Source organism: Octodon degus, unplaced genomic scaffold (assembly GCF_000260255.1).
Source record: "Octodon degus isolate 3935 unplaced genomic scaffold, OctDeg1.0 scaffold00024, whole genome shotgun sequence".
Classification (NCBI taxonomy): domain Eukaryota; kingdom Metazoa; phylum Chordata; class Mammalia; order Rodentia; family Octodontidae; genus Octodon; species Octodon degus.
Window position 1 is genome coordinate 5,046,005 of NW_004524600.1, and position 13,362 is coordinate 5,059,366.

At 44.8% G+C, this 13,362-nt stretch overlaps 1 protein-coding gene across 3 annotated transcripts in view; it reads left to right on the plus strand.

Annotated features, from left to right (window-relative positions):
- Zdhhc14 (zinc finger DHHC-type containing 14) overlaps positions 1–13,362 on the plus strand; it is a 373,515-nt gene that overhangs the window by 313,261 nt on the left and 46,892 nt on the right. The window contains exon 9 of one of the 3 annotated variants that reach the window (XM_004628504.3): positions 4,173–5,068. The exons of 1 other annotated variant lie outside the window; for it this stretch is intronic. In XM_004628504.3, the coding sequence (XP_004628561.1) occupies positions 4,173–4,574 (402 nt within the window). In that variant the 3' untranslated portion in view covers positions 4,575–5,068. Of the gene's footprint in view, positions 1–4,172; positions 5,069–13,362 lie in introns of those variants that run through there. One more of the 3 variants, XM_023712171.1, reaches the window with a different exon arrangement.

The window sequence follows — 13,362 nt, forward strand, 5'->3', positions numbered from 1 at the left end:
TCTGAGGCAGAATGATGAGAGAGAGAGAGAGAGAGAGAGAGAGAGAGAGAGAATTTTTCATGGGTCTTGTCTATAGTGGCCCTAAATATATTGATCATGTTCCACCCTAAATTTCTCATATGGGAATCGGGACAAGGAAAACTTTTCAACCTACCACCTGTGGAATGGTTGGCACAGTGAAAATAAATGGTAAAACTCTGACTCGTTTTTTAAAAAAGCTAAACATCCCTGAATTGTGGGCTGGTGAAATAGCTCAGCAGACTGAGCACCTGCTTAGGCAAGCACAGGGACCAGGGTTCAATCCCCAGCACCACATGTCATACAGGCCCTGCCCCCAGACTCTCTCAGTCAGCCACTGAGACCAGGTATGGTGGCACATGTCTGTAATCCCAGCACTGGAGAGATTGAGACAAGAGGATACTATAAATCAGATCTGCATAGTGAGACCCTATGCCAAATACATTCTTTACAAAAATCTGGGTTAAAATAGTCATTTGGAAACAATGTCATAGTGGTTTAAATTAGATATTTTTACTTTAGTGGCTTAGGCTGAACTTTCTCTTTTATTAATTTTTTATTTTCACTGATATCCTCAAAGCTTTACCCATATGATGAACTAGAGAGCATTTTTAATCGGGTCCCAGCCAATGAGTTAACAAGTCCTAATCCAGTCCTGATAAAGCACCAATGAATGAGTACAGGAGTGGGCCAGGTCTAGAGGGGCCCATGGCTTATAATGGAGGCTTCCTTAGGAAAAAGAAACTTGAATTTGGGCCTTGGGAGGGGGCTGGGCCAGTCCTGGGCCCCACAGCTTCAGCTTCCTTAGCTTTTGTTATGGCTGTGGCTAGATCTCCCCCAAAGCCTCATGCAGTCATGGGGGTGCTCCTGCAGAGGTGGCTGACAGAGTGTGTGGTTGATGCCTGGTGTGAGGCTAGAGTGGAGTGTGCTAGGAGTAAGGGTGGGTGATTACTAAATCAGTGCACTGACTGCTTGGGCACCACCCTAATCCCAGTACCCTGGTTACAAGGTAAGGGACAGAAAGAGGCTTGGCTTTTTCCTCCATTGTTGCTTTGCTACCCTCTGCCTGCCATGACTTTCTCTTCTACAAGGCCTGTCTGCCACACCACCCTGCCTTAGAGTGAGCCAATTAGGGCCTGAAACTTCTACAAACTATGAGCTCAATAAATCTCTCCCCTTTTAATTTGGGGTGTTGGGTATTTTGTCTTAGCAACAAGAAAAGCAACTAAGACAGCTTCTAAGTGAACCTACTTTTTTCTAGGTCTGTGCTATTTGCTTGAAGCCAGCAAAGTAATGTTTGTAGCTGAAAGCCTCAAAAGACACATGGACCTTTGGAGCGAGCGTAAACTCTCAGGGACATCACTGACTTCCCTCTCTGCCCTGTTGGTAGTCACATTAATCCAGAATATTCTAGGGGGTGCCCATGGGCCTTGCTCATGGGTGGGAGGGAAGTGGTCAGGAAGGAGGAAAAGAATAGTTGATGGAGAAGCTCAGAGTAGAAAGATGGACGAGAGAGGGAAAAAGAAGTGGAGAAAGAGGAAGTGGAAGAAAGAGTAGCTGGAGCCTAAATCGCCTCATTTTTCTATCAAATGGCTTTAGAAATCTCTTCCAGCTCCAACCTCAACATTTTTCTATGCATCTGTAAGAGCAGGTCAGAAGCACTCAGCCTGATCCTAAAATAGAATTTCTCAATGAGTGTGCAATAAAAAAGATTTTCTTTAGATCAGTGGAGACAAGCAAATATAACTTGCAGTTTTCTCATTCCTTCAAGTTGGAAGGATTGTGTGCACAGAGTACCAGATGAGTGAGGACTCCAGAGGGGAAGGCTGACAGCAAGACTGCATCATCCAGAAAGGGCCACTGAACTGTGACCTGGAGCCCTGTGACCAGCTCACCGGCAGGGCCGCCTGGGGTCCATATTGATCCCCCGGAAGCTGGAGCATTGCAGCTTCACAGCCATTGCTCCAGGAAGAGTGCTAAGTGGTTATTTTCATAAAACAGTGGAGAAATGGCAAGCAAAGAGGCTGCTGTCCTGTCGTTCCTGGGGGAAAGTCTGGATGGAGCTTAGAGGTTGCTAGTGAGCAGGAGCTAGCCCACCTTGCCTACCACCCAGGCTGCAGCAGGACAGCCCCGCCCAGCTCCACCAAAGGAGCCAGGCACTGACCCAGCCTCCCTGAGAGGTTTACTGGCCCACCTTGAGAAACCGCCACTGAGGCAAAAGTGATCTGAATGACTCTCAGGAAAATGAATATATTCAGGCCTAATGGGCTTGACAGCCTGGTTCAAGCGCTTTACAATGGGTTTTATGTCTCCTCTGAGTACCTCCCCACACTTCCTCACCCTTCCCACCCTTGCAGGCCTCTCCCAGGGCTCCCATTTTGTTCATGGTCCATCCACTGCAAAGTTGAGGAGCATGAGAGAAAAGAAAGGACTCACCCTGAGACCAGCTTTCCCTCCTTAAGGCTCCCTGGGAGCTGGCTCATGCCTGGAACCAAGGCCTTTGAGCTCCTAAAGCCTGCTTGTTCCTTAGAGTCCACAACAAATTCAACTTTGTCATCTAGGCTCTGGTCAGGGAAGGAGCCAGCCAAGGTACACAGTAGGGCAAATTAAAGAAACACCTGGGGACCTGCAAGTTCAGGGAAACCCTCTTCCTGCTCCTCTAAGGTGGCTGATGCTGTCTGTTCCTTTGCCCTGCATCTGGAGCCGCATAGGCTAAACTGGGAGTGAGTGCCTCAGTCACAAGAGTAGGCACAAGGGGGAGTGAGCCAGGTGACATTAAGCACCCACTGTGTGTCAAATTCGCAGCAACAGGTTAGTTTTCAGTCAAAGGATCCCAGCTTCAAAGGCATCCTCTACTTTCACACATGAGGAGCTAAAAAAGCCCTCGAACCCTCCCCCCCCCCACACCCCCAGCTGTGAGATATCCATTTAGAAAGAGAGGAAAATAGATCTGTCCCAAGAATTTCTGGAGATAAAGGCAGGGCATCCAGCTTTCTGAATCTCAGTGATAAGGAACAGGGCAGGGTCAAGTTTAGCATTTCCACATCCTACGCATCTACCTATTCTGAGGCTTATGCATTTTCAAGGACAGGGTTATAGAGTGACTAGAGACTTATGCTGGGTATTTTGTCAATGATTAAAGTGAAACAAAGGATGCAAAATAACCATGATTGAACTTCAGAACACTTGAACAAAAAGGAACCCTCTTTTCAGATGTCGGCATTATCAAACCTCAGAAGCCAAATGATGCAGGGTTCTGGAAGCCCGTGGAAATCGAGCAGCAGGAGTCTAGGCTTTTGCAGAATAGTCTGATCCAGCCACTAAGGGCTTCTGTGATCCATCTGCCTTTTGTGTCTTTATTTGGCTAAGAAATAAAACTTGCCAGCTTTAAACATTCAGCTCAGTGGTACTGAATCATAGTTATGTTCTGTAGCCTCAGGTTGGCTACCCTCCACCTCTAACTTGGACATTTTCCCACACTGAAGCCCCCCATCAAACTGCACTTCTCAACCTTCTCCCGGTCCTTGGCTACCTCTCTTCTACCTTCTCTGCATGAGTCTGACTAGGTCCCTCATGTCAGTGAACCCAGACAGCATTTGTCATTTTGTATCTGGCTTATTTCCCAAGATTCATCCATATTATAATATGTCAGAATTTCTTCCCTTCTTGGGGCTTACCAATATTCCTTCCTATTTGGGTAGGGTACATTTTATTTATCCATTTATCCATCAGTGAACACCTGGGCGGCTTTCTCTCTTTGTGAATATTCCTGCTGTGAACACGGGGCCATTTCTATGCAGTATGGTAAAAATGGTTTTCAGCCTGTAAGCAGCAGTTGCCTACAACTGCTACAGGTGGGGAAAGTCTGTGACTCCATGGGTTGTTTTAAAATTGCATCTGTTAAGTTGTAGACGGAAGCCAGAGGCCTCTGTGGGTGACTGTGCCTTCAAGCAGGTGACTGGTGTCAGGTGTTGGTGTTTGCTATGTGCTGGGGGTCCCTCCGGATGCACTTGGGCTGCTGTCTGTGTGTCCTGCCTCTGCTTGACTGAGGTGTCACTAATATCTCTCTCTTCTCACACCCACCCTTCCCCACCCCACCGTCCCCTTCCCATCCCGTCTCCACTTTCTCTTTGCTGGCTCCTGCTGTTCTCCAGTGCGACCAAGACCAGTGTATTCAGAGCACCAAATTCGTTTTGCAGGCCGCAGCCACACCCCTTCTGCAGAGCGAGCCTAGCCTCACCAGCGATGAAATGCACCTCCCAGGGAAGCCAGGCCTGGGCACGCCATGCACCAGCCTGACACTGGGCCAGCCCACACCGCCCTCCTCTATGCCCAACCTCACTGCTGAGGCCACTCTCTCGGACATTCTCCCCATGAAGGATGAGCATGGGGGTCACCAGTTCCTGACTCCAGATGAGGCGCCCTCACCACCTAGGATGCTGGGGGCGGGCAGCCCTCTGACACACAGCCGTACCATGCATGTGCTGGGCCTGGCCAGTCAGGACTCTCTACATGAAGACTCTGTGCGTGGCCTGGTGAAGCTGAGCTCCGTGTGACCCACAGGTTGTCCTGAGACCACAGGGCTCCTCCACAGGCTGAGGGAGCCAGCAGAGGACATACCTGCAACAGGGAATTGACAGCCCCAGGCCTGGGGTACAAAGACCACAAAGAAAGCCAACACACCCCCATCTGATGGTGAAGAGCAGGGAGGCCCCAGATCCTCCAAGCTTAATTTTATTTGAAATTTCTTCCCCACTCTGAGCACTTTAACGAAAATGAACACACAGCGAAGTGGCTATCTTCAGGTATCTGGGCTCTGCACGGTGAGCCTGGGGGGAAGGACCCTCACCAGGTAGCGTGGAGTCTGGGAGGAACAGAAGCTGCCCGGATATTGCACTGTCTGTCTGCTGCTCCTAGGACAGACAAACAGAGGGTTCCTGATACTTGTGGCCAGACTGAAATTGCACTTAAGTGTTATGCTACTAATATTTGAAGTAGACATGCCATTCCATTGCTAATTTTTAAAAAATCCTACAGGGGAAAAAAAAAACAAACCTGATCAGATGTGGATTTGCATGCCACGCTACGGTCTGTGTTACAGTGGTGTTGGTATTCCAAAGGAAATGCTGCTTTCTTTTTTTTTTTTTTTTTTTTTTTTTTCTTTTTTCCTTTTTTTAATTTGTGAGTTTTCAAGTGCTGTTTTTGTTAAAAGACAGCAGGACAGGCCAAGCCTAATGGGCAATGCCACCACCTGCTGCCCAGCTGCATTTGACAAGGAGTGGCAGCACCTGGGCTACGAGGGCTGCAGGTTCGTCCTGTCCAGGACTGGTCAACCTTCTGTTCTGTAGTTAGATGAGGTATCGTGTTGTGCCGCCCACTGCAGTCTTCACCTCTTTGTGTGATGAACTTATCCCGGACAGCCAATAAAATGATGTCCTCTTATTTTGGATTTGTGTAGTTATCCTTAACAGCTTACACGAAAGCATAATCATCTTGATGGCCTGGAGAGTTTGGTTTTTTGAAGTAGCCCTAGTGAGGAATAGTTTAAGAACAACCAAAAGTCAAATTTTGGGGTTGTGGGTGATAAGGTGATCACTGGATGATTTCTTAGATGAGAGACAAAGTTTTCGTCCCTTTCCCCCTTTAATCATCTCTTTTTAATGCAGTCTGAGTGGCATTTGCTGCACATTTAGGTTGCCATGCAGCAAGTAATCTGCAGTAGGCAGAGGGAGGGATGCTCAGGGACAAGCGTTGCTGTACAGCAGTCTTTTCGGCTCGCACTGTGTGTTCATGTATCACCAAGCTTCAGCTGGAGATCTCAGCAAAAATATCAAAGATAAGGAGGCTCAGAGTTTGGGCTGAGGTCATGAAGACCATATCCTGAGTTAGACACTAATCAGAATGGAATTAAGAAAATTGCCACTGTGTTCAGTTCTATCTATTGTCTCAGAGGAAACTTGCTTTGAACTCAGGGAGCGGGTCACTTGGGAGGCAGCTGCAGGGAACTCAGCAGCCTCTCTCCTGGCCTCTTTCCAGATAATAAATCCAACAGCAAAATCCACTCAAATTCAAAATCAGTCTTGCTTCCTAAAACCATATGAAAGTAAGATACATTGATCATTCCTATGAGTAACCCTAAAGGATTTGCGTTTGTGGGTAGATTACTTCATCTAGAAAGAAAAATTGCCATTTTATATAAAAGAAAGATAAAATAGAACAGAAAAGCACATTTTCAGGTTTTACTTAGGATAAAACCAATTCCATTTGGGTCCAAAAATAATTGTGCTAAAAAAGCCTCAAGAATTTATGCCTCATATCTTTGGGTCACTTTTGATTTTCGTGCTGCACACACACACACAAGTGTAGAAAATGGAAACAGTAAATCTCTTGTGTCCATGGCTGCACCCTCCCGTGCTCTGTCTATGAACACAAAACTACAGCTCCCCAGAGCACTTTCCTGAACCCTCTTTGCCTCTTCCGCCTCCCCATCTGCTCCTGTGGCACCCTAGGAGAAAGCTGGCAGGGCAGAAGGCTGGCTTAGCACCTCTCTAGGGCCAAGTGTTGCAGGCCCTCCCAGTTCCTGCCCCTGAGCTTTACAGCCTTTCCTTTCCAACACTCGCTAATTCAGAAGCTGCCCATTTCCTATGGCCAGCCCCTCTAGCTGCATTGTGAAAAAATCTAAACACAAGGATCACATGTCAAATATTCACTTAATACAGTCAATCTATGGTTGTAATTCTCAGGTTCTACAAACCAACTGTGGACTGAAAATATTTGAAAAAAATAATTGTCTCTGTATTAAACATGTGTAGGCTTTCTTCTTATCACCCCCTAATCAATATAACAAGTATTTATATAGCATTTACATTATATTAAGTGGTATAAATAACCTAGGGATGATTTGAAGTATGCAGGAGAATATGTATAGGTTATACGTGCAAATTCAAGCCGTGTTTTTAAAGGAACTTGAGCATCTAAGAATTTTAGTGTCCAGGCAGGCCCTGGAGCGGTGCACCCCCTGGAAACTGAGGAGCAACTGTATCAATAACCCCATCCCACCACAATCCCTGTATGCACTTGGCATTGTTTATCAAAGATGAGATGAAGAATTTTAGTGAAATGAATCAAGGGAATTCAGGGTCAAAAAGGAGATTAACCTGAAAGAGTCAACCCACTCAGACAGTTGACATGTGAGAAACCAAAACCACAGAGTTGCCACAGCCCTTTCCTCTGTGGCTCATGAATAAGACCTTGTACTCTCTGAGGCTCCCCTTTCTGTGGGACCAGACAGAGGGCCTGGGGACTGACTCATCTGGTAAGGTGAGGGCTCTGTGTTTTCCATTAGATGTTGACTCAGTCCATTAGTGCCTCTGAGTAAACCTTGAGCTTTCTAAATGTTTCTAGTGACTTACTGATGGGTGCATGCTAGTTAGAAAAGAGTAAGATAAATATGTTACTATGCTATTAAAGTTTAGACATTAACAACACACACACACACACACACACACACACACACACACTGTTTTTTAAAAGTTCTCGCAGGAATACACTGGAGACTACAGGCCTCCAGGCACTCAAAGGGTAAATTTAGCCAGACACCCAAGCTCTAGGCTAGATAGAGCACACGGGCAGGATTAGGCTCATCTTAGAGGGCACAGTGACATGTCACTATGTGCCTGAGGGCTTTAGCCAGGTATTTGTGTTGAGACATTCATACACACTTGAAAAGTGCTCATCCTTGTTTTCAAATGTGGTTTTTCATCCTGATTGAAAGAAGCCATGTCCCCAGCCCAAGGTCTCAAATGCTCCAAACCTGTCTGGCCCACAGATGCACACTGAAGAGTCTTTTGAGAACATTCCTAACCCCCAAGTCTACTAAGTCTTTGCCTGCTGTGGCCAGGATTGCTGCCAGGCATTCAAAATGAGAAGCAAGCCCCATTTTGTGAGCCATGTTCTTCAGAGAATGTTGTGTGCTGGTCCTCAGCTCTTCATGCCCTGGGTCTTCTTGTCTGATCCAACAAATAAAAAAATAAATAAATAAATTCCTGGGCACAGGCATCTGCAATGGCATCTCTAGGGACATGCTGGGACAGATATGGGTGGGCCTTTCTGAAAGGCACAGCCTACTAAGATGCTCCCTTAGGGTCTTGGGATCTCCCTAAGCTTCCCCAACTCATGCTCTCGATCAGCACACACTTGCCTCTCCTCTGTGCTGGGAGATCGCTGCTCCCCAGCCTCAGCTTCATACAGTGTTTTGAGTTTGTGGGAAGGTGTAGAGGGCTGTACTGATATGATACAGAATCTTCCCAGGGGGAGTCGAATAGAGATTCATGTACATGAAGACCTGTTTAGTCCATGTAGTTCCTGACCAGGCAAGAAGAGAATAAAGAAGAGTAAATGATAACTATAATATATTCTCTAATCAGTGCCTTACCGCTCTTCTAAAGTTGAGCTGAAATTAAATTGATGTTTACATTTTTTATTAAATGCACATGAGTTGTGAATAGTCAGCATATTCTTGTCCAAAGGGAGAGGCTTTCAAATGAATTCTTATTCTTCCTGGTTCCCTCCACCCATCCTGGAGGTCTAAAAAATATTGCCACTCAATTACTCCCTTCAAACTTCTTTCTCTCTTTCAAATAAGCTATCACTGAAACATTAAATGAACTGAGGTGTCATTTGCTTTCAAATAAATGTCAAAAATACTAATAGTTCTGTAAACCAGTGAATCCTCTATCTATTGCCCATTGTACATGGTCCTTACAACACTGCCAAGATGGATTTTCAGATATATCTGGTTAGTACATTAATGCAACCATTAAAAATAATTGGGAGATGGAAGATTATATTGTTTCTGGAGCAACTGTATTTGCAGCTGCCATGAAACTAAATAAATGGATTTGACTGGAATTATTTTTCAATCTCATAAGCCCCAGGAATTACATGCAGAGTGGGTTGGAAGGCAGATGAGCATCTTGTGTGATAGCAAAGATCTTTTTTCTTTCTATTAATTGTTTAAGTTTTAAAAGAAGTTCAGTTTTGATGATAAACATTAACAAATAGCTCTTAACTGACCTGGAGAGTTTAAGATTTGTGATTAAATCAAGGAGCCACCTGGTATACGCAAGGAGGCATGGTGTTGAGGCTCCAAATGAATGGAGACGCAAGGGTGGGAGGGGGATCAGAGCCTCGCTCACCTCTGGCCCTGAACATTCTGAACTGGTCTTTCGCAATAGTCAAATATTTGGGCATGAAAACAAAAACGAGACTCATTTTCAACTCAGGGCATTCAAAGCCCTGAATCAGAGAAATGGTGAACATGTGCACAGAAATTTCATGTTTCAGAGAGATGTATGCTAAACTGCCTTTCATGTCTTAATCAATGTTTTCACAACTGATCTCAAATCTGAAATGAATTAAGAAAGCATTTTCCTCCTTCAATAAAAACTGCTAATGACATAAAATGTAAACCTCAGTCTTTCCGGGAGATACTGTAAAGTGAACAGCCACAGAGAAGAGAAGGATTGACTTCCACTCAATCCAAGGCCACTGTACAGACACCCGTGTCAGAAGAAAGTGGATTCAAGAAAAATGTGTCTTGTAACCCCAGTATCCAGGTTGGTTTCCTACCACAGCAGGTCTCAGCTTTTTCAACTCATGACTGATTTTAGGGCAATGCAGAAATTCAAACTCCCTAACCCATTTGCTCTGTGTTACACTTTCTAACACACACACACACACACACACACACACACACACACACTCCAACCCCAACAAAACCAGATAGGCTATTTGGCCACTAGTAACAAAATGCCCAAATAATAGTGGCTTAAATAGATAGCTCTGTTTTCTGTCATGCAAAATAAGTGGAGAGGTAGGTGACCCAGGGCCAGTGTGTTAGCTCTACAACATCATCAGCGTAGGAACAGATTTCATCATCTCTACAAGAGAGCTATTGCAGCTCCAGCCATCTATTTACAGGAGGAAAGCAGAGAAAGGGGATGGAGTAAGATGGGTGCAAACACTCAAGAATTCAGGCTTGAAAGAGCCTTCTCAGCAACTCCACCTTCTAATGTCCCCATGAACAATGTTAAGTCTTGTGGCCAAACAAGGAGCTGAAAAATGCAGTGTTTTAACAGAGCTGCCCAAACTAATACTAGGAATCTGTAAAGAGGGGAAGTGAGTACTTGACAGATAGTCACAGTATAGGACATGTCCTTCTTTAGGGAAAAAATAGAGCTCTCTGGCATGAGCCAGTCCTCTTTCTACCAAAACTCTGCCTTTGTCCACCTAATTTTCTCTCCCTTTAGAAATGGTTCTGCTCAATAAAGTAGGCATGACCTGGTCTCTTCAAGCTCCTTCTCTTCCCTTCTCCCTCTCAAGGTCCCCACAACTGCCCTGCTCTCTATTCTAACCTCTGGGGCCTACTAAGAGCTCTACCTGTTCTCCCTCCCTTGACTAGAGAAGCTGGTTCATTGTATTTCCATCGCCCTAGAATCTGGCCCCTTCCCATTGCAGGACTATGCACCCAGCTGCTATCCAGAGGACTATGCACCCAGCCGCTATCCAGCCCCTTCTCTCTGATGTCTCCTGTTTTTCTCTTGATGTTAACTTCTCCTTCTCAGCCACCAGACCTGTCTCATATTTTGAAAGCAAGCAAGCTTCCTTGCCCCAGCTATTGCCCTTTAAGCCTCCTTTCCTCCAGTTACTAGATATCTCTAAAGCGTAACCCCCCTTATCGCCTCTCCTATTTCCCTTCCTCCTCCTGTCCTTCCACCCATGCCTCCTTTTTTTGTTTGTTTGTTTGTTTGTTTGGTTTGGTTTGGTTTTTTGTTTGTTTATTTGTTTGTTTTTTGGCGGAACCAGGGATTGAACTCAGGCCCTTGCACTTGCCAGGGAAATGCTTATTCCACTGAGCCATCTCCCCAGCCCCCACCCATGCCTCCTTGACAGCACGCTTTCCAGACAGCTTTCCAAGATCTACAGTGCCAACTCCAATGGCTTTGGCCTACTGTGTCTCTGAAGTCACCAAAACCTCTGATGTTGCTGAGCACTAGTGTCCCTTGGGCTGCAGTGGGGCTTTCCCATTTGCTGCTGGGAACAGCATCTGAAGCTTCTTTGACCTGGTGACATGGTATTGAGGTAGAACAGGGACAAATAGTAGAAAGCCATGGGACAAGAACCAAGAAACCAAATAGAGCAATTATGACTATGTCAAAACATCCAAAAACCAATAGATAAAGGTCACCCTGTCCCTCCAAAACCCCCAGGCTTGCTCAAACCCAAGCATACATGATCCTGGCCTGCATTCAACTTCATTTAAATTGTGGTTTTGACCCTCCCAGTGGAATTCAGGTGCCATGACACTTCCTCTAAAAGCTTTGTATAGTCAAAAACTTGTCCTCCTGGTAGGTGGGCATTTCTGCTCTCCATGTCTCTACTTAGGACCTCCATGAGACCTTCCCTGACCATCTGCAGTACATCCTTTTCTCTGAATTCTTCAGACACATGGTCCATCACACCATCTCTCAGGACTGCCTGGGACTAGCTTACAGTGACATGGGGACAGCTGGGTATCTGCACCCACAGAAACCATCATTGAACACTGGAGGAGGGGAGTGGAGGCAATGAGCATCATGAAGACATTTCAAGACCTAAGAACACAAAGTCCCTGAGACTTGATCACACCCTGAGACCTGATGGGCTCAGAGGAAAGTCATCTTGCCTCTTGCCCCTCTATGTGTCCTAGTTGTATGGAAATGAGGTCATGAAGATGCAAGGGCAAATGGGGAGCTCGGCTCAAACAAGGAGCAGGTCCCACTGGGTGGCTGTGAAGTGAAGACTCACCCACTTCTGCAAGTCCAATGAAGCCCCTTCCCTGCCTGTGCAAGGTGAATATTCTGAACTGGGATGGAGTTGGGATCCTAAATCAGTGGTCTCCAGTAATGCCTGTACTAAAACAGAAATGACAGCAGTTGGAAGAATTATAATTTTGATTCATAATAGAATAGCTTGAATCATTGGGGGTTATAGGTGGTAAACAATTAATTAACAAAATTAATAAAACTCAGCAGTTGCACTAACATTTGTTTGGTACATGATGCAGGGTTAGTTATGAATAATGTACTGTACAAACATTTCTATACCATAATATACTATAAAGTATAATATATACTATTTATTGGTATAGTCTGTACTTTTATAGCAATATAAAGTTTTATTCTTTTAACCATAAATTGGCATGGAACTTGGATATATTTTTCCATGGTATAAAAATTATAAATGATATTTAGACTTCTAGGCCAGTCCCCAAAATAGTCTGTAATTTATTTGAAACAATTGTAATAGTCCTGGAATCCAAACAACTCTAAATATTGATGAACCTCTAATTTTTTTTTAAGTTCTGAATCCCTGAGCCAGTGTCTAAGACCCTCTGACCCCCAGACTTTCAGGAGACGGAACCCCCAGCTGCCACTATTTGTCCCTTATTACCAAGTAGATTAAATCTTTCTATGGAAAGATGGAGCTCATCCAATTTTTCTAAAATCTCGACCACAAACAAAATCTGAAAAAAGAAACTATAAATATTTTTTTTAATTCCAGAGACATCCTTTACAGTGCAAAGTATTTAAGTCCTTTCTACCTTTCAAGCACCAACACCCCTGGAAGACCTTCTTTATAGTACATTTCAAATATCACTTGAAAAGGAACTTCTCTCCTTCCTTTTCCTTTTTATTTTGTACCTTTAGGAAGTTCAGCTGAATCTATTTCCTAGCAGAAATTCCAGATAATTCAGCAGTTAAATCTCATTTGCCTAAATGCAGGTGACTCACTGAAAAATGAGGACTGATTTATGTATTCATCTTAATATCCTAGATCCAAACATGCCCTAAGCTTTAAGACCTGTCTGGCTGACGTGGAACATCATATGGAAAACACATTGTTGGTTTCCTAAATGCTTTTAGGAAGCTCCCGTGACCTCGTCAGCACGCTCTGGAGAGGAGGAAGGCAACGTACAGGCATTCGTCACATTCTGTTTTGAGAAACCTGGTCAGCAAACATATCTGTTTGTGGCATCTGTGTTTTCTGACTGGATTGAATCTGAGGTTTGAAATTTAATTAATTTGTTCGGTTGGCCTGGCAACTGCTCTAGAAAACACACTTTCTGGGGATAATGAGAGCAGATGGCTTCAGAAGCCCTGAAAGTTGTTCCAAACCCATCCTGTGGAAATACCAAACAGGATTCTCCAAGTACCTAAGTCACAACCATGGATGAGCTATGTTGATGTCACAGTGAGACTCTTACCAACAGATTCCCTGAGTGAAATGATGGAGTACTTTATC